This window comes from Nansenia antarctica, assembly GCF_963989245.1.
Source record: "Nansenia antarctica genome assembly, chromosome: 1".
In the NCBI taxonomy this organism is placed as follows: Eukaryota; Metazoa; Chordata; class Actinopteri; order Argentiniformes; family Microstomatidae; genus Nansenia; species Nansenia antarctica.
In genome coordinates this window covers 8,863,814-8,885,887 of record NC_137674.1, presented here as the reverse complement: position 1 = coordinate 8,885,887, position 22,074 = coordinate 8,863,814, and the positions used below count along the sequence as shown (strand labels likewise).

Here is a 22,074-nt window from a genome sequence, read left to right as displayed (position 1 = left end):
AAAAAATAATTCACTGACCAGAAAGTCTGGCATAGAAACCAAACTGATTTAATTTATTTTTTTATTTTAAATTTCATTTTACAGAATAACCCATGTTAATAAAAACATTTGATTTAAAAATATCTAACTGCAGTATGGCTTAGAATGAATGGGACTTTTGTAGTAGCCTACACTGTATTCACTACCTTAGTGGACTGACCTTCAGCATTGTGAGAGTAAACTGCGTGAGTAAAGAAAGTGGTCTACCGTACATTGAGGTTTCTCAACTACCAGTAATGTATACTGATATACATCCGTGTGGAGCCTGGACCATTACAGCCCCTCCATGCTCAGTCACCAGCTCACCAACCTAACTTTAAAACTGGCGTCTAAAGAATGGGCTGGGGTGTCAGATTAGGAGAGACACTGGAGGGTGTAAATCAGGATTTCTGACACTTGAATTTAAACACGAACACAGGTGAACAGATCAGTACCTCCAAGACAGATTATTCTAATGGACTCAAATGTTGCCCAATCCTGTAGTTTACTTGCAGAAGTACTGAAAAAGCTTCAGGGGGAAGACTTTTATAGTAGACCTAAGCTTTTCTTCTTCTTTTGCAGGATATTTCAAATGTATATAAATCTGAAACGGGGCCTGTGTTTTAGTGCAGATAGAAATATGGGAGAGGAAGTCATTTGTACAGAATCCATATTAGGAAGTGGTGGGGACGGCAGTGGCTCAGGAGGTAGAGCCGGCGTCTAATGATCGCAAGGTCGGCAGATCGGCAGTTCGAACCCCGGCTGGCCACATGTCGAGGTGTCCTTGGGCAAGATACTAAACCCCAAATTGCTCCCAATGAGGGGCCCGTTGCCTTGCATGGTAACTTGCCGTCATTGGTGTGTGACTGTGTGTGTGTGAATGAGTGAATGAGAGGCCATTGTAAAGCGCTTTGGAATAAGGCGCTATATAAGTCAGTCCATTTAAGTGGTCAGTTCTCATCCCAAATGTTCCCATTCTCATTCCATCGTCAAAACGGCATCATTGAGTAAGGTGTCATCCCTTATGGCATCAAACCTCATCCGTGGATGAACAAAAATGTTGTGTGAGACTGAAAATGTCCAAATATGGATTCGTACATTTAAAAAATAAAATAATAATCTGTTGTCTCTATAGTCTCCTTACACATCTCTGTCATTGTACATAAACCTACAAGGCAAAACTGTATACTTGTATACTTGTGTAAAACTGGCAAAATACATTGAACGTCAGCTGAATAAATATGTAACTGCTTCACATTGTCAGTAAATTATAATTTGACACTTTGCTGATTTCTTGGTTCCTACCTAATATATACAGAAGTCCTAGACATAAGACTAATCTCCTGTTCTAATCTAATGTTCCGCATGTAGGCCTAATTAATAATCAAAAGCAACTTGCAAGAAAAGTGCCAAAGTACAAGAAAAGGTTAAGAAAATAATATCATCAAAGTTTAATCATCAAGTATTAGTAGCATCAAGTAGGTTAGTATATAAAATAAGAAGACAAAGAATAAGCAACCAAGATTCAACCCTCTTAAGTAGTAAGCAGCCTACGAGGTATGTTTTGATTTGTGTTCATTTCTATTCAGTGACGTTTTAATGTGTTAATACGGTAGCTAGACAATGTTATTTGAATGTATTAATATGCTAGCTCGTCAGTATGCTAGCTAGCTACGTCTTGTGACATTACAAGACATACATACATGCATTTCATTTGTTGTTTTTATTTTCTCTTAACCCAGTTCTCACGGGTTGGTTCAGGAATAAAGCTCCGTATTCTAAACATGATCTTGTGCCTCGCATCTATTACTGGAGGGAGCTACAAAATATATACTCATATTTTCCATCTAGCTTAGCTATCTAGCTTTCCATTTCAGCTCATTTCTATGGATGACATGGACATTTGAGCTTTACCCCAAATCCTATGTTGTTGAACATCCTAACCACAGTAAATTCAGTGAGTGGAATTATAGTTCTAGCAAGTGGAGGCAATAACACAGGAACCCTGTGTATTGTTCCTTACACGTTTTTATCTTTAACAGTTCAAGGACCTTACGCCACACAAAGCTGCCCACTTCAATAAATGTGCAATCTGTCAGTGTTTTCAGCAGTCCTGTTGCCACGCAGACGTAGCACTTTCCATTAGTAATCACTCAGCACATGTACCCTGCTAGGCACAGGCCAAAAAAACACATTCATGCTTGCAGTTTGTTTATCAAGAGGATTGCATCCTTTCTAGCCACTATCCCATAAAACAAGGATGGAAAGAAAGCAAAATGAAAGCCAATGATTTATTTAGAGGGCTCAGGAGTATTTTACTCTGTTGCTTGAGGGTCTCATACACCACCGCTTTGAAGTACTGAATGGCCTGAGAAGATGTAGAAATGTAGAGATGCAGCGCTTTGAGAGAGGCTTTCAAAGGATTAGAGTTCATCAGAGATCAGGACAAGCTATTTTGGAAATGTATCACCCCCGTACAGGGGCACAGCAAACCGCATCCTATGCCAGTTCAGACTCAACAGTGAACTAGAAATAGGCTTTCCTACAGTATGTGGATTTGGCAACATAGTCTACTTTATGAATCCTGGTATTGTTTATCGTACAACCAAACAACTTAAGACATTAAGTTAAAGATTAAACATTGTGCAAAGCGCTTTGAGTTGCATTTCATGTACGAAAGGCGCTATATAAATAAAGCTTTACTTACTTACTTTATTGTAAGATAAGTATAACACAGTCTAAAGTGGCTCATATCATTAAGTAGATGTCACATTGTGACAACCTCCGCAGATAATGGACTACTAGACCTATGAGTAATTAAGTACAAGCGCCAGAGAAATCAACATTCTGGTCGTTGAGCGTTATCATATCTACAGTATGTGACTACAACAATCTGTATTGTGGCATATTCATTATATACTGTAGTAGCCTAATCAAACATATGTACGAAGGGCAAACAGCTTAAACAATCAAACACTATGATGGGCATATCGCCAAACAAAAGTAGCGCCGCATAATCTAATTGCGAGGCCGAGCATCAAACAAACTGCTTGGATTTTGTCTACTTTTTAAAAGTCGTTGCCCATACACATGCTTGTTAACTGTGATCACCTCTGAAAACAAATCAATCCTCCTTGAAGGAAAAACATGCTCAGGAGATAGGAAATCTCTGTGTCAGGTCTATAATTATTCCATTTGTAAAGAGACGGACGGACAGGGTTGTCAAATTCTACCTTTGAATAAAATCCTGCTTTCAAGGTTACATGTGGAAGCCTCCTCACAGGAAGACTGGGATACAGATGGAGCTTGGTCTCCACCTACTGGCTGATAATAAAGCATTGCTCCTCATTTCAAGCCTGCAAACTGCGACACTTTAAATAAATGTGCAATAACACTACTGTGCAATATGACAACCCTAGTCGTCTATCTGTACAGTATAGTATAGTGGATAGTGTACATAGCCTTTATTTATGTAAACCAGCTCCTTCCCTTCTTGTGATTTTTTTTTAAAAGTGTTTTTTTTTTCCCTTTCCTAACACCAGGGGAGCCACCCCTCCTAAATTTCGTTGTTTGGTACCTGTACTATAGCAATGACAATAAAGTCCATTCATTCATTCATTCATAAGAAGAGGGAAAAACCACTCAATCAATAATCCTAATTTAATATGAAACGCAGTACTCGGAGCCTGAAAAATACATACAAAATCCAGGTTTTTTTCAAAATCCAAGATTGACTACTGTATGCCCATTTGTCCAAAATGAGGTACTGTGCAACTGTCATCAGCCCCTGAACACGATGCAGCTTCACTTGCGTCTGGTTACCACTGCAGAGGCATGTAACTGCATGCAGCTAGTGAGTCCATCATCTGTAGTAGATGGCGAACTTACATAATGTCTGAATAAAGCCCTCTGAAAACATGTCACTGGTCACTGGTAAGCAGAGTGTCGGAATGCGTCGAAGCCTGAGATAGAGCAGGAAACAGGACGGACACAGAGATGTACCGTAGGCTAGATATCTGAGCACAGGATCGGAGGACCGGGAGAATGAGAGTGTAGATAGAGTGGGGTTTTGCCAATGAGATGATTATAGATGAGAGTGTACCCGACGTGGATTTGTTTGTCTGCTTGTGAGGGACTATACAGAGTGGGATGGGCCTCAGAGGGGCAAGACAGCGAATAATAGAATAACAGACTTGTTATCAGACACACCAGAGGAAATAAAAAGCAGTATCCAGTACCACTGTTCTGAGAACACTGCACACATGCTGTGAAGAACAAAAGCCCCCCCACCAAACACAACATGTAGACTAAATGCAAATAAACCTCTTCATGGATTTTCTTCTTACAGCCCTTCGTGGCTTTTTTTCTACAGCCCCTGAACCTTCCTGATCGACAGCCAAAGGATATTTTCACAACAAACACACAAACAGATCAGCGGCACACACCACACACTGCCTGAGCTATGATAACATGGACACATGCCACAGGCTAGGATGTGCTCTTTCAAGCCTCCCCCTCCCCCACCATCTGTTTCCTTGGGCGCACTGTTGCTTCTTCCTGAGCTGTATAGTAGCCTATATTTTTTTTAAAAAGCACCTGAAAACATCTCCCTTTACCACTTCTCCTGGCTTCGGGTCGACCTGATACAATACATAAAAGCAGGTTGTCTTTTGATGACGTTTTTCCTTCATAAAAAGACCCCACATGCACATTCCTTGAAGCATGATTTTGCCAAAGAGGTAATGGCTGGTGGTACCACAGAACAGCTCAATGATGACTGCGTTTACATGCACACCATATTCCGATTGAGGTGTTTACATGTCACAATATTCCGATTCAAACAGGCATATGCCAGGGGTCTTAATCGGAATATTGCCGAATCGGAATATGACCTTAATCAGGTTCGGTACGTGTTTACATGACCCTTGCCCAATCGGAATATTGAGCATATTCCGATTAATACGGGAATATGGTGTGCATGTAAACGCAGTCACTGTTTGACCCCTAGCCTGTAAAGACAGTAACTGAGAATGTCTTATGCTTTGTGACACAAGTTCTGATATGTTGATGATGGAGACTTCATTTGAGACACACAATTTCAAGTGTAACACAGAAGGCAAAAGCTTTACCAATTGCAATGATACCCCTGTGTAGAGTCGTCCCTTGATATATATATATGACACATCATTTGAGTATTACTCGCGTAGCATGACCATGAGATCGAGGCAGTACGGCCATTAAATAAACAAAACTCCTCATAGGATACAGATCTAGGTCTGTGTTTAAGATGTTGACTACTGCATTACTCATGTTGTAGTCCCCGTAAAGCAAAGTTTTCTTTAAGGGCATTTCTCATCCAAACTCTTGACAGTGACACAGAAAATCAATCTTGGGGGACAAAATCATATTTGTGTGTCTAGAGGACAAACACATGGTGGGCAGCTGAACGGTGGATTTGCGTGCTGTGTACCTTGTCTGTCAGGGCTAATCTTCTGATGCCATTATGCCGATGAAGTGGTTTCTTTGATTGGGCTGGGAGACAGCTTGAGCTTGGCATTTCTGAACAGACGCTACTGTACGGCGCCGCTGACGGGCAGTTAGGGCCGGCATCTGTTAGAAAACTGCAACAGCTCATGATCAAGTGTCTGTGGCATGACTCAATTTGCTAGACGAAACAAGCAACTCAAGGCCCTAAGAGTCACTGCATGGAGAGAGCTCAGACATTTCTGGGCAAATCACATAATTGGGTTTAACTTCATAGAAGAATGGGGGGGACTGCATCTACGACATGTTTGAGACAGACCCTTTACATAGCCGCCGTACCTGAAGCTGTCTGTCAGATGGAAATACAGAGCAGTAGGAGTACAATACAGTACCAGCATATTTTGCCTTATTGGGTTTTGCACAAATACAATCATCCATGCACTTGGTTGCTGTTGGAAAATGACATATGACCCCCTCAGTCCCATCAACAATACAGTACATACAAAATCAATGCAACGGACATTTTGTTGGGTTTTTTTCAAGCTATGAACCCTAAAGCGTAGGCTACCTTATTGGTAAATAAATAATTACAACAAGATGAAATGTATTTTACCATGCAGGTAAAGTGCCCAGCAAAAAATGTACTGTAATTATCCATATGTTATATGCAACTCACTGTAATATCCATACAGCACTGTGTCTTCGATTTGCCCTCTTGTGTTATTGTTTGCTGCCCACTCCTGTATGGAAAAAAAGAAAAAGATATTGTCAATAAGAATAGATATTTTTTTCTTCTTTTAAAGATGAATCAAGACATTCAACAGTTAAAGACACTCCTACATAAAGCTTCCATTGAAAGTGTTATGGCCGGAGAGAATCAAGTGAGATAATAAACACATTGCAGCCAAGAAGAGCTCCAGATTCTAGGAGTTTGATCTTTAAATGGTGTAACACTACGCAAACACAGAGCAAGCAGTAGCAACCAGTGTGTCTCACTGCAGAGCTTGAACATTATCTCATGAAGGGCAAATTCAAAAGCTTAGTGATAACCAGTAGATTTATCCATGTAGTGCAAGCAACACTGTCTCATAATATTATGTCTGGGATGCATCAAAAACACTACAGAGAAAGTGACAATGGTGCAAGGGAGCTAGAGATCTTTAAATATTGATAGAATATTGACAGCATTGAATAGGTGAGTGGAAACATATCCGAGCTATATACGTTCAAGGATGTTTGGCATTTCAGCAGTAGCTGGTTCACCTATTGGATGTTTTGTCTCTATGTGGCCGAGATTCCATCAAAAATGTGACCGGACACTTCTTGACTCACGTGTTCTCAAAGCAGATCATACTGCCGGAGAGAATTGCTGTCTGTAAATCACTTTTCTGATGCCCTCCTGGTGATGACCTCTATCTAAACACCATATATTGTGCTGCACTTATTTTCAGATAAGGTCATCATCTTTATAGGATCAAACTTTTAGTGGGTTTGCAGGGGTGTGGGTGAAATACCAAACTGTAGCATTAACAGTATATTGCAAAAAGAATGGATCGGATTAAAAGGAGCAGATCATTCTACTACAATGTCATCGTGGGATGGTGTCATTCACTACTCTATCGTAATCTGCTTGTGTTTTTCATTTACATGGATTCAATATTGTAGGTCCATAATGGGTTTCTGTCTTTGATTTTATGTTCAGTGTATCAGTCATCAGTCATCCAACACAGCTGCCAGTCAAAAACATAACCACTTTATGTTAGACCCACCGGTAGTAAATGTTTTTCCGTAAATGGATTTTGGGGTGGAGAGTGCAAGACATCATATACAAGTCACATATTATTCAAATAATATTTTTACTGGAGTAGCCTACCAGGAATATACTTCCAAACAAAAAGGCCTAATTTATTTTATTTATTTTTATTTAGCCTTTATAACCAGGTCGGTCCCATTGAGACACAATGATCTCTTTTCCGAGGGAAGCCTGGCCAAGACAGCAGCTTAAAACATTGAGATCGACAGTTAAAACAAACAATGCAGAATTACACAATAAAACAACACCAAGTCAACAACAAAGAAATAGACAAAATACAATCTGGTCAGAGCAATAGAGTAAAATAATGGGACTTTCATATAAAGCAGGAGCAAGAACGATAATGAGGCTGATTCCAAGTTACTCACAAGGTTTTTAAATGTTCCAAGAGAAATTAGTTCCTTCAGGTTCAAAGTCTAAATATGATATATGGACTAGCCTATTATTTTCTTTTTCTTTCTTATTTTCTAAGTCTAGACACTGAGTCAAACAATGGTTTGAGTGGGCATCTCCAACTTATTTATTTAACAATAAAAAAACACTACCTGATGTGGCACTGAGGTGCTTTGGTATCATCTACATGTATGTCACACGGTCTGGTGAAAAGGGCTACATGTTGGCAATTCAAATAAGCATATCTTCTTCAACTATTTGAGATTTCAATGTATCATCATTTGAAAGCTTACAATCTGCACTTTCTTCATCTGGAAAAAAAGGATGGACTTGACTTGAGGACTTTTTAACCAGACCCTGTCACATACAGTGGCAAGAAAAAGTAAGTGAACCCTTTGGAATTACCTGCATTTGTGTATAAATGTTAAATGTGCCTTAAAATATGGTCTGATCTTCATCAAAGTTACAATAATGAAAAACACAATGTATGTGAACCCCTAGGCTAATGACTTCTACAAAAGCTAATTGGAGATAGGATTAGCAAACCTGGAGTCCAAACAATGAAACGAGATTGGAGTTTTGGGTTAGAGATACTTTGAAAACACTCAAACATTTTGAGTTTGCTATTCACAAGAAGCATCTGCTGATGTGAGCCATGCCTCGCAAAAAAGAGATCTCCGAAGACCTACAAACAAGCACTGTTGATATGCATAAAGCTGCAAAGAGTTACAAAGCAATCTCAAAGAGTTTAGATATTCATCAGTCAACAGTTAGATAAATTGTCTATAAATGGAGATGATTTAGTACTGTAGCTACTCTCCCTAGAAGTGGGTGCCCAGCCAAGATGACTCAACAGGCACAACGCACAATGCTCAATGAGGTAAAAAAAAAAAAAAGAACCCTAGAGTAACAGCTAAAGGCTTGAAGGAATCATTGGAACTGGCTAACATCTCTGTTCATGAGTCTATCATAACTAAAACATTGAACAGGCATGGTGTCCATGGCAGGACACCACGGAGGAAGCGCTGCTCTCCCAAAACACTTTTAAAACACATTTTAAAGCAAGATACATTTTTCTTTTTTTTAACTTTTTACAGTTTCAAAATAATAAAACAAGGAAAAAGGCCTTGTGCAACATTTTGGGAACCCTGTCAGGTAGTACTTTGTAACTCCTCCTCGGGCAACTATAACAGCTTGCAAACGCTTCCTGTAGCCAGCTAAGAGTCTTTCAATTCTTGTTTTGGTTATTGTTCTCCATTCTTCCTGGCAGACACCTCTAGCTCCGAAATATTCTTCGGCCTTTTTGCATGCACGGCATGTTTGAGATCTCTCCACAGATTTTCAATAATATTCAAGTCTGGGGACTTTGATGGCCTTTCCAAAACCTTCATCCGTCTTTCCTGGAGGTACTTCATGGTTGATTTTGAGGTATGCTTTAGGTCATTGTCTTGCTGGAATACCCAACCTCTCTTCAACTTAGATTTCTGGACTGACCTTCGAACATGAGCCTCTAGAATGTCTTGATATTTGGTGGAATCCATTATTTCTTCCACCCGCACAATATTGCCTGTGCCCCCAGCTGCTACACAACCCCAAAGCATAATGGATCCACCTCCATGCTTAACAGTTGGCAAGGTGTTCTTCTCTACAAATGCTTTACCCTTTTTTCTCCAAACATACCTTCTTTGGTTGTGTCCAAAAACATTGTTCCAATAGGCTTCAGGTTTCTCAAGGTTTTCTTTTCCATACTTCCAACGCTTAATTTTATGTTGAGGTCATAGGAAGGGCTTCTTTCTGGCAACTCTGCCATGTAGGTCTTTGTTGTTTACGGTACGCTGTATTGTTGTCCTGTGAACAACTAGACCAGTGTCTACTACTCTTTTTTGAAGCTCTTTTGCAGTGAGTCACCAGATCTCCCTTGACTTCAATTGTTCCATTTATTTTCAATTTTCTGATGTTTCTGACAGTGCAGATGGGTAGTTTGAAACGTTGCAAGAGTTTTTTGTAGCCTTCTTCTTGATGGTGCCACCGCAGTCGGATACTTTAGTAGGCATGGAGTTACTTCAGAATATATAAACCCCTCAAAAAAAGTTTGGAAACGTTATTTCAGTCGATTCTTCCTCCCCTTTAATAATACCAATTGGTATTGTATTTTATATCGTTGGAAAGCCTGATTAGTCACCTTTACAACGAGGTACAACTAGTAAGGATCATGCATTCGTGGAATGAGTTACACAGCTAAACATGTGGGTAGCGGCCCAATTTTTTGGGCCAAAATCCCCTGCAATATTCTTCTGTTGGTATTCACTCTCGTTTTGAGTTACTTGGTGGATTGGATGATTGCACTCTCCCACAGTAATAAGGAAAAAACAACACATATTGGACATTTTTACAGTCAAGACCCTATTTCATAACTTCGCATAAGAAATACCGTGCCCCCTGTGCGTGTTGGAAAGAGGAACCATTTTGTCTTCTTTTAGCTCAATACTCCAACAATGTGGATTACAATTACTATGAGGTTAAAGATTCTCAGCTTTAATGTAATGTTTTCTTTTTTTAGATTGGTTTCACCATTTAGAAATGACAACCCTTTTTATACATAGTTCCCCGATTTTAGGGCACCAAAGGTATTGGAAAATTGTCTTGACAGATTCAGTTTCTGATCAGGTAAGATCTATTGATTAGGCTATAGGTGTTGCAAACGGGCTGGTAGGCCAAGGAAAACCTGAATGCTCACCATAATTATGAAAAAAAACTAAAACAATTCTCCCACAGATCAGGAACACTCTCCAGGAGGGACTGTGTCAGAGACTACCATCTGCAGAATACCATCTGGAGATTTACAGCATACCAAGATTTACAACCAATTCATGTGTGCTTCAGCTGCATGGATGGGATATCTGTCTAGGTGCAAACAGCAAACACCTATTCGATGATGCTATAGCCTACATGTTGTTAACCATCCACTTTGTCACACCCGACTTGAAACAGTCAGAATGCCTCCAGACTACAGATTAGCTACACGGTGGAATACATGAACAACGTTGACGCACTCCGCGAGGCACTTGTATGTAAATAAACTCGTAGCCATAAGGAATGACAATGCTGCTAACATTGCAGCCACCATCATTGCCAGCCCCCTGTGACGGTAATACCGTATGTCCCTGGTAGAATTTGAGGACGATATAAAGGTGTGAAAAGAAATATACCACCCAAGCGTTCATGTCTGAAGTGTACAGAAACATCTTGTCTGCTTAAGTGCAAGCAAATGAAAGTAAGACAATGACCCCAAACATACTGCCATAGCAACTAGGGGGGGGTTTCACAGCGAAAAAGCATTTAATTTCCTGCTAATAGGATTTTAGGCAAAAAGACCTCACAAACAACTGAGAATGGCTGCAGTACAGGCCTGGCAGTACATCACCCGAAAATATACCCAGCGCCTGACGGGGTTAGGGTAAGGGTGAATTGGTTGCAGACTACTAGGCCTACAGTTATTGCATGTGAAAGATTGTCGACCAAATACTAAACAGGAGTACTTTATTTGGACATTAGATTATGTTTTCCAATACTTTTGGAGCCCTGAAATATGGTGAGTATATATTTTGTATGTTTCTTAATATTTCTAAAAGGGGTAGTGGTGGTCTAGTGGATAGTGAGTTGGACTTGGGATCGGAAGGTTGTGAGTTCAAATCCCGCCTGAAGCCACACCACTACTAGTGTGCCCTTGGGTAAGGCACTTAGCCCTCAGTTACTCCAGGGGGAATGTCCCTGTAATTCGTAATTGTAAGTCGCTTTGGATAAAAGCGTCTGCTAAATGACAAAATTATTAATTATTAAAATTAAAATGTCCTTTTTAAATGACGTCGTACCCAATCGGAAAAAAACAACAGCTTCGAATTAAAGCTGAGAATCTCTAATTTGACGCCATAGTTGTTTGATAAAAGAAGACACAAATGTAATGCTTTCCAATACTTATGGAGGGCACTGTAAATATACCATGACATATTATGCCATACATACGCATTCTGTTCATTCTTTTTAGCGTTTGCCTGAGTGAACTCATCATGTTCTTGGACTGATGTTTCTTCAACGACTGACGTGTTTGATACGTTTGCATCATGGCATCAGATTTGTATAGTATTCCCTATCTCTGATTACCAATCCAGCATCTTACAGCCAATATCTGCCCAATACCGATGCTCAGAATTGTGTTGGTGCATCTCCATACATTATTAGCCTAGTTGACAACCAGGCTGTCAAGAAATGTTTTAATGTTGTGTATGGTTATGGTGTAATCGGTCCTAAATCTACACAGGCATGAGCAAGGCCTATATCTTCATGGATAGAACACTGAAATATTTAATGGCTTGAATCCTAAGATTTATGAAAAAGTCTAGGCCAGTACATACCTTGTAGGTGCCATTGGGGTACTTCATGTACGACACTAGGAATATATCCACTGGAAGAAGTGCAGATGTTATCAATGCAATGGCCAATGCACATATTGCTGTAATTGTTGAAATGACTTCACTCTCCTGGCGACTCTGGTACTTGCGGATATAGACCCAACAGAAAGCCAGGATCACCTACAGGTGGAAAAACTGTTATTGATGTTGTCATGGTACATGGCTACAGTATATCTTGAGAATAAGGTTGCACAAAAATTAACATCTGCAGAAAATATGGAATCATTTCACAATGAACAAAACCAACATGACTACGCTTTGCACCAATGAGGAAGCCTAAATGGTTGATCATCTAGGCCTAGGCCTAAAGTGCTTGAGAGGGGCAATATCTGCAAGAAATAGGCTAACTACAGTCAGCGAGGTGTAGGCTACTTTTTAATTGTAGTGAGATTAATCTACCCCTTCACTAAAACCAGTATGTCACCTAAATGTCAAAGTGTCCCATGAATTGATGAATTTGCTGTCATTCAATTGCATTCTAAATGGACATCAGAGCGGGGTTGGATAACAGGCTGTGGACTCATTAGATAGAGCAGCACAGTGACGCTGCAAAATGACAAGGTCTTATTCCAAGCACACGCGCTGTGAGGACTGAGAGGACACTGCTGAAATCAGTCCTCTCAGATCACTGGGACGACATCCACAGACAGGATCAATTAACGGCCCACACACTTAAGCCTCTAGCTTGCATGTTGTCCAGGTAATCATACAAGCTTTGCATCTACTGTATACTAAGATCCATTGAGAGGATTGCATTAATAAATAAGGGAGACCAATTCAACGTGGTGTTTCAGCTTGTTAACAGGAAATAGCCTGCAGCTGCATCAGCAATCATGACCACCACACACCATAGCTTCCTGATCAAAAATGAAAGTCTGCAACAATTGTACAGACTTCAGTGTACCAAACCCTGACCCAGTCATGTGACATGTCAGTATCAAACTGCTGATTGGCTTTTAGTCTAAAGTCTAAATCGTGAGCTTAGAATGATACGGTTCTATCTCCGTTTAGGGCAGTTCAGAGATATTGAGCGTCAAAGTTTTTACATTCCATTACGTTTTGTGAGATGGAACCTTTGTATTTTATGAATTACTAACTAAAAAATGTCAACATTTTAAAAATAACACCACACAGGCATTAATAAACACCTAATGGATCAAATTATGTAAAAAAACTACATTTTGACCAAAAATGGAGATAGAACCTTATAATTCTAACGTCACGAGATTATGGACAGGCATTCAAATAGCTAGCCCACCTGCAGTAGCTAGCTACATACATACAACTGGCTAGACACGATGACACCTCATGGAACAGCTAACAGTAGTTAATTTGTTACTAAACCTGTAAATTGATTCGATGTATTGAGGCAGACAAGCCTGACTACAACATACGGATTAAGACTGCTGCCATGACAGCTGTCAACATGACGTTAGCTAGCCAGCTAGTGTGGCTAGGCGAGCATGGGTTTGCATGGCCTCTGCTGGTGAATGAAATTACTTTGACCAATGGAAGGTTCGCCATAATGTCTACATGTTATTCATCAACCTTATACACTAACTTGAGTGTGCTTACCAAAAGTACCAGGGCGAAAATAGACCACCCGAGCACTGACTCGGATATCAGCGACGGGTCCGCCATCTTTACCTTCACTTCCTGCAACAAACCTGCACACAGCAAAACAAACACCATGTGCTTCCAATGACGTCACGCCGAAGTAGGCGGGGCTAACATACATACAGAGTTGCACAGTAGATGCACATCGTGACATTAGAATGATAAGGTTCTATCTCCATTTTTGTCAAAATTGAGTTTTTTTACATAATCTGATCCATTATGTGCTTATTAATGCCTGTGTGATGTTATTTTTAAAATGTTGAATTTTTTTAGTTAGTAATTCATAAAATACAAAGGTTCCATCTCATAAAACATAATGTAATGTAAAAACTTTGACGCTCAATATCTCTGAACTGCCCTAAACGGAGATAGAACCTTATCATTCTAAGCTCACGATACAGAGTTGCACAGTAGATGCACATGATGAACAAATCGCATACTTCAGGTGAAGGGTGTAGCACTGTCTGGGATGCAAAATGATTGAGCTTTAAAGACCCTCAAGCCCATGCGTACATCAATCCTGTTAAATATATCAGGAACCACAAGTGCATTTCAGGAAAAAGGTGGGGAATTGAAACCATCAGTGCTTTTAGGGTATTGATAATTAAAGTCTGGTATTGGGGACTGTTTTGGGATTAGCTCGTATCCATTGGAGAGGACTTCACTTTGTAAAGAAAATAAAATGTCTCTCTAACTTCTGATAATCATAATGGGATACAGTTTTCCGGATACAGATTAAGCGAAGCCCTGGACTAAATAGCATTTTCAATCTGGGAAACAGGCTCAAATGCATCCTGTGACATTCCATTTGACACAGATTTTGAGGGGTGGTCTATTATATAGTTTTTCCGTTCATAAATGTTGACACCATCAGGTCTGATCCAAGGTCTTATATGAATGAGTGTTTCAGTGTTTGAAGGTTTTCTTGCACTTTCTTGCACTTTCTTGCACCTGGCCCACATCCAATCAAGGCCATCAATTTGCTTATCTGCCAAGTTCTGGCTGAGTGATACTTTAACAGCCTTATTATAGCCTTATTCCTCTATAAATCACCAATATTCCCTCCTCTTACAATTGAATGTCTAAATTGGAAATTCCATTTGATGTCAGCTCTCCAAATCCATATTGAATTGGTTCAGTCCAAGTCCAGAGATGTGTTGCTATATCCGTTAGGGTTGAGCAGTGCCGGCTGGAGTTGAAAGGTTAAAGTACACACTCCTTGATTATCTATAATTGAGCATCTGAGTCAGTCTGTCACATTAAAGAAGAAGAATCAATGACGAGACCGAAATGAACAAAACACAATTGGTGTTGTGTATAGGCTGGGGTGGAGGGTTTTTTGAAATGTAAAAATAAATTAAATTATTACATTATTTGAGAGTCTCTTAACATTATTATTATTATTCATTATTTTTAGAGTCTCTTATCACTTTACAATACGTATACTCCACCCCTCTGACCCTCAACACAAGAGCACCCAGGGCTGTGTCCTGAGTTCCCTCCTCTACCCCCTGTACACCCACGACTGCATGGCCATGCACGGCTCCAACTCAGTCATTAAATTCACTGACGACACAACATCCCCGACGGCGATAAGTCTACAGGAGAGAGGTCGACCGCCTGGCTCAGTACAGCTAGAAGAACAACCTCTCTCTCAACACTGACAAGACCTCGGAGCTGGTGGTGGACTTCAGGGAGAAATGTCGGGAACAGGACCCCATCACCATGAACAGGTCCGCCATAGAGGGGGTCAGCAGTTTTAAGTTCCTCTGCATCCTCCGGCAACCTCACCTGCGACGAGCACACAAAAGGCACAGCAGCGCCTCTTTCACCGTAGGCGGTGGAAGAAGTTTGACATGGGGTCCAAGATCCTGCGGGCCTTCTACAGAGGCACAACTGAGAGCATTCTGACTGGGTGCATCATTGCCTGGCAAGGCAACTGCACTGCCCTCAAACTGCAAAACGCTGCAGAGGGTGGTGCGAAAAGCAGAGCGCATCGGTGGATGTGAGCTTCCCTGCATCCAGGATATATACTGTACAACAAACAGTGTGTCAGCAAAGCCTGGACGATCATCAAAGATCTCAGCCACCCCAACCACAGTCTGTTTGAACTGATGCCATCCAAAAAACGAATGCCTCTTCCGTAGCCTCAGGGCCAAAACTCAGCTCAGCCAACAGCTACTTCCCCCAGGCGATCAGGCTCATAAACAAGCCTACTAAAGACAAATGACTATTATCCCCAAGCACATCCCATGTATACGGACTACCTACCCTTAAACACACAGTCACTTTACTCAATACTACCTCTTACACCCACTGCCACCGCGTGCAAATACCCATGACATTTCTACTTTGTTCTTTTATTTTTTTTCTCACTATTTGTACTGATAAATCGTGTCCTGTCTTATTTGTCTTATTTGTCTCTCACAACTTGTCACATGTCCAATTGTCTCACTTCTGTCTTATAACTATTGTTATACACTTTATTTGTCTTGAGTCTTGCCTTATTGCCTTGTTGCCTTTGTGCTGCAATGTCAAGGAACCGAAGTCTAAAGGGCTCTGCACACAGTGTGCGATTTCTGTTGCGCGTCAACGTTCCATTTTGAAGTTTGAATGGAAGTCTATGAGAACATACAACAGAAATTGCATCGCACGCTGTGTGCATTGGGATGCGATGTTTTATGATTTTCTCATAGACTTCCATTCAAACTTCAAAATGGAACGTTGACGCGCAACAGAAATCGCACGCTGTGTGCAGAGCCCTCTGCACACAGCGTGCGATTTCTGTTGCGCGTCAACATTCCATTTTGAAGTTTGAATGGAAGTCTATGAGAACATCGCATCTCAACACACACGGCCCCGATTTTAATCGCACGGCGAAAATTCGATTCCATTCATTTTGAAGCTAACATTTGCAAAATTTGACAGTGCGACAAAACTCGCACGCTGTGTGCTTTGTCCCATTCAAAATGAATGGAATCGAATTTTCGCCGTGCGATTAAAATCGGGGCCGTTGAGATGCGATGTTCTCATAGACTTCCATTCAAACTTCAAAATGGAATGTTGACGCGCAACAGAAATCGCACGCTGTGTGCAGAGCCCTTAAGAATTTTACTCTCTTACACTTGACGTAACAACTTATCACCTATAATAAAAAAGAAAAATTAATGATAGACTGAATCTAAATGTTTTAATGTAGAGGAGATCACATTCGTATATTGTTCCCATAGTCTAGTACTGATAGGAATGTTGATTGTACATTGTACTTTTTACTGTCAAGTGACAAGCATGACCTATTCCTATAGAAGAAACCTAGTTTAACACTCAGCTTTTTGTGATCAATCCAGATGCCAAGATACTGTGCACCTTGTGGAAAATGATCATGACAGAGAGAGAGAGACACGTGATCATTATTTCTGACATAAACAGAAACTAAACTGACTTAATGTTGGTAACTAACTTCAGCTGGAGGTCAAAGGTTAGATGAGGTTACCACATAGAAAGTTATGCATATGTATAGCACTAATTCAATTACGTTACCTGCAGTAACATTTTCCTTTTGAATATTCAACTATGTTATATTAAACTACAAGAATGTTCACAAAAAATGGGAAAGATTACATATGGTAATGACATTGTGTTTATTTACAGTAAGCTAGAGATTATGCTAAGAGTTCATACTGTAGTACCTTATTCCCTATACGCAACCTCGTGTGGCAGATTCTTATTCAGTAAGACTTTGGCCTTTTTGGTCTCCTTCAATCAATGATAATGCATCATCCCAAAAAGTGATTTAATTTTATTTTGTTTTTCTGTGTAAATATTACATTTTGCATTCTTGTTCACAGTCAATATAACAAGATGTGACTACTGAACCACTGGTAAATGAATAAGGGGCTGCTGACCACATTTGCCATGAGATATTCCATTTAATGTTCCCTAACAGCTGTATTTGTGAGTCAAATCATGTTCCTATGGAAACTCCTCTGCAATCACGTGTCCCTCCAGAGTATCTTCTTTTCATGTTTTCATGATTAACTCAGTGTAATTGCATAAAATAATTTATTTCACAAATATCACTAATACATGTGACAGTTAATAATGCCAGATAAATGATACTTGGTAAAAGATTAGGTTTGGCTTAATAAAAACACCTGTTTCATGAGAGAAACTAATATTGAACAAATACAGATAGTGGGCAAACAAACAACTCACAAATAGCTTTTCTTTATTCTCTCTCGTGTGTCTCTGTATTGAACTTGTATTCAATCAATGCACATAGGGCACTCTCCTCCAGCAGTGAAATGAAGTGGGCTCTTTGATGTCTGTTGTTTAGAATAGTTTAGATATCCCATTACCCTTTTTCCTACACAGTGGAAGGTAACATTACTCTTGTTTACATACCAATTGGTGAGACAATGTATGCTTTTTACCTAATGCTTTTGCCAATAAACAATATGCTTTGTCAGGCAGGGCAATAGAGTTTGATCTTTCATGTCACTTACTAAAGAATATTCACTGGACATCTATCTAACAACATTCAATGTTAAAAAGATTCGATATGTATAGAACAATCATTAAACAAGAAATGTACTGCATCCCCTGTGAGACATCATAGGGTTCATCATCTACAATTTGATGAATGGCACAGTAAAATGACAGGTGTTTCACCTTCATCGTCCAACAATAACTTGAATGGCATAATGAGGGCTCATATGCACAGTGCACTGTACACTTTGCTCAGTTTGACTTGTGTGAATGCAGGTGGATCAGACAAAGCCCCATGTAAAAGTGTTTGCTTGGAATACACATATTTCCAAGCCTCTTTGAAATATAAAGATCACACACACACAAAGGGTGACACATGCTATTTCAAGGTAAAACAGATGTCCCAGAATCATACAGCACAATGATTATGTTCAAGTCATGTCATCCATTCCATCCAGTTCCCAGATGAACTGGACCAGCTTGTATGTGTATAATTCCTCACGAAGCACCAACACAGTGCCCACAAAGCTTTTCTACTAAGATATAAACTCCCCATGAACTCAAACAGGATGGAATGAACACATCACATCATTGTCATAACTTATTTGTGTGGAGATGGAAGTTATATATGGCTGGGATACGTTTTTGAAGTCTGTAAAAGTTTTATTACTTTGACCATGTAGGCCTATCACTGTTTAAACATAAATGAATATCCTTCTGAATATTCTAACTCCTTCCCTATCGTAGGGGAAGAAAATACACTGCGGGTGTTTCCCACTTATAGAGTAAACAATGTAACTATGTAACAAATATTGTGAATAAACTCTTAGTTCAAAATGAAAATGGTCTTCCTTCTACTCTCACTCAATTGTTGATCTGAAATCCACAGGGATCATGTCATCTTTAATTAACATAATTTTGAAATTGTGTTCATACACGATTGCACACTCTCAACTTGACAGTCCTTGCATGACTTTGACCTCTGGCTCTCAACATGACCTTGGATGTTACTTTATGTGTCAGGTAGAGTAGGCGTAATGTCATATGTCATAATATGTATACTTTGTATTTTGAATTGTTTGAACTGAATGGTCTATTCAAATTCTGGACCAACAACCTTAGTTCAGGCTAACTTTGTGAAAAAGAAATCGAGAGCTTCATAGCATGATATACTGTACACTTCAGCGCCATCCTAAAGGGGATTGCGAAACATTGTGTTGAGGCATTTGAGTCTGAGACTAAAATAGTCCCCAACTCCTATGCAAGTAACGAGTTGAATGTTGGAGCTAAAATTCAGTTGGCAACAGTATCATATAGTGGCCTACAGACAACTCCTAAAGAAAAGAGACAATTTTGACTTTTGGTCGTGCTACCTGAGGTCCCCAAGAGTCGATTAATCGATACTGGACTGGAGGTATGTAATTCCATTATCGGGTCATTTAAATGCTTCACAAATGATGATATGACTTTATGCTTAGCTATTATATTTTCTTCATAATTCAAATTCACAAGCATTGAAAGTAGAAAACGAAATAAGTCAAGAGATTATTATTATTAATTATAGGCATTTGAGCATGTTCTCAAACAATTAGTGATGCAGCATGTGCGTGCTGTTCTTCTTGAAACACCAATAATATCTTAACTCAATTTATTATTTCTCATACACAAAATTGTGGAGAGGTTCCAGTATCCTTAATGCCTCTACCGGTTGTGTCCTCTATGTATGTGAGTAATGAGTGAGTGGGAGGGTCAGTCGGTGCGACTAATAAGGACCGGGATCCAGCAAGGGTGATCCCATTCTCACTTTTATTTCTAAGTGTATACTTTGGAGTCGCCGATGATTCACCATGCGTTTTAACCATTAATGGATTGTGCTTTGGAGCTTTAGAGGAAACTTTCTCAGAAAATTGTAAGTAGCCGACCCCTGATTGATTCAATGGCTATTCATATTTTGAAATCACCATAGCATAATAAGGATGGTTGTTTGAAATGTTCTATCTGCAATATAATTTATTAATACGAATTTAATTAAAAGTGGGGATGTGTCCTTTTTGTTGTATTCAAGTTTGGCACATGAGCGGCTTTTGCGCACCGCGTAACACCGCGTAAAAGTCATGTTCCCTAAAGTTGTCTGTCTTTACGGGACGAATATGTTTTAGATGCGGCGTTCCACATGATTTATGAACATTCAGTTAAGAGGGGAAAACATGTTCGTGGACTGTAACAGTTGTGCAGCGGGTATATCACCCAACATATACGTGTGTGTGTGTGTGTGTGTGTGTGTGTGTGTGTGTGTGTGTGTGTGTGTGTGTGTGCGTGTGTGCGTGTGCGTGTGCGTGTGCGTGTGTGTGTGTGTGTGTGTGTGTGTGTGTGTGTGTGTGTGTGTGTGTGTGTGTCACTGCAGCAAACTGAACTGAAGCATAATGACGCGTAATTTGTTTATTTGTCTGTAGATTGGAGCTGTAGTGAACATAGCTGTATGAACATGCCTTCCTGCATGTCCCGCTTGATAGTTGCCACTAATTTGAGTTCTAGGATACAACAGCCCATGTGCCATTCAATGTCAAGCAGCACTATCGGTTCACATGGGGCGATAGGCTCGTTTGGGGAATCTGGGCAGCTCTCCAGGGAACTTGCATTTTGTTGGCGTTGTCCGCGCGATCTCACTATTTGTGAATTTGTTATTCGTTTTTTAATATGATCTATGTCACACTGATCATCCGGGACAGTAGGCTACTAACTTTTTCATTTATCATTAGTTTTTTTATTTGAAATACAAAATATATGATATTGTTTAAGATAAACAAGTGTCCCATGTGATTGTTATTTAGCCTAATACCCTATAAAGCAAGCAAGTGTGACCTCGGCTATGCAGTAGCGAGTAGTTTAACTTTGGTGCTGAATTAAGTGCCATGTAAGACTTAACAGTAACTCTATATGTACAGGCTTTATACTGTAGTATTGTCCCAACATGCACTCTGCAATTAATGAGTTATGCCTCAGTGGTAGCCCCACTCTAGTGACTGTGACTGCAAAGCTAATGTTATGCACTTCATGCAGAGTCATGTTAAGTGTAGGGCCTGTAACATGTATGCTATTCCTTGGATTCCATGCATTGAAAGTATTTTCAATTAAAAACAACTATATGCTACAGTATAGAAACTACAGGTGAATGTGACATACATTGTATTTATTGCTCAAGCATTTTATATCAACATGTTTGATTGACCTTGATTCCATACAGAGCTTTCTATAATACTTGTATTTACTTCCAGGTTTTCCAGAGGTATCTATTTTCTCAAGTGCCAGAGAAGACATGACATACTTGCTAAGATGGACTGTTTTCCTTTGGATTGTAAATGCCATTCCTTGCATATTTGGAATGGCACTGAGTGAAACAATAGGTATGTATGCTTGCTCTCACCAAGAACCTGGCTTTCATTTCAAGGGACACTTTCCTTAGTTAACACTGGAAAGACATTTTGGAATTTGTAGATGAATACTAAGATATTGTATCCAATAAGTTGATACTCTGTCAAAGCAATTTCTGAAATTACCATACATTCTGACAAATACTATGGTGTACATCAATCAATCAATCAACAAATCAATCAATAAATCAATAAATCACATTGTGCTTAATGGTGACTTGAGTCTACAGTACCTGGTGCCCAAGGCACTGTTGCAAGGATGAACTCGCCTAGTTGGAAGAAACCTTGACAGGAACCAGGCTCTGAGGGAGCCAGTCTCTGAGGGAAAGCCCATCCTCCTCTGGGTAGAACATGGTATAGT

General features: G+C 39.8%; 2 protein-coding genes across 2 annotated transcripts in view; one reads left to right on the top strand and one right to left on the bottom strand.

Annotated features, from left to right (window-relative positions):
* Positions 1–13,831, bottom strand: part of lmbrd1 (LMBR1 domain containing 1) — a 75,266-nt gene extending 61,435 nt beyond the window's left edge. Inside the window, exons 1-3 of the mRNA XM_080550311.1 lie at positions 13,753–13,831; positions 12,121–12,297; positions 6,179–6,242 (exon numbers count right to left, since the gene is read on the bottom strand). Of these exons, the coding sequence (XP_080406437.1) occupies positions 6,179–6,242; positions 12,121–12,297; positions 13,753–13,818 (307 nt within the window). The 5' untranslated portion in view covers positions 13,819–13,831. The remainder of the gene's footprint in view (positions 1–6,178; positions 6,243–12,120; positions 12,298–13,752) is intronic.
* A 7,767-nt stretch (positions 13,832–21,598) lies between these two features.
* Positions 21,599–22,074, top strand: part of LOC308150556 (uncharacterized protein) — a gene marked incomplete at both ends in the record, with an annotated part of 119,042 nt that continues 118,566 nt past the window's right edge. The window contains one exon of the mRNA XM_080523374.1: positions 21,599–21,686. Coding sequence (XP_080379500.1) covers positions 21,599–21,686 — 88 coding nt within the window. The remainder of the gene's footprint in view (positions 21,687–22,074) is intronic.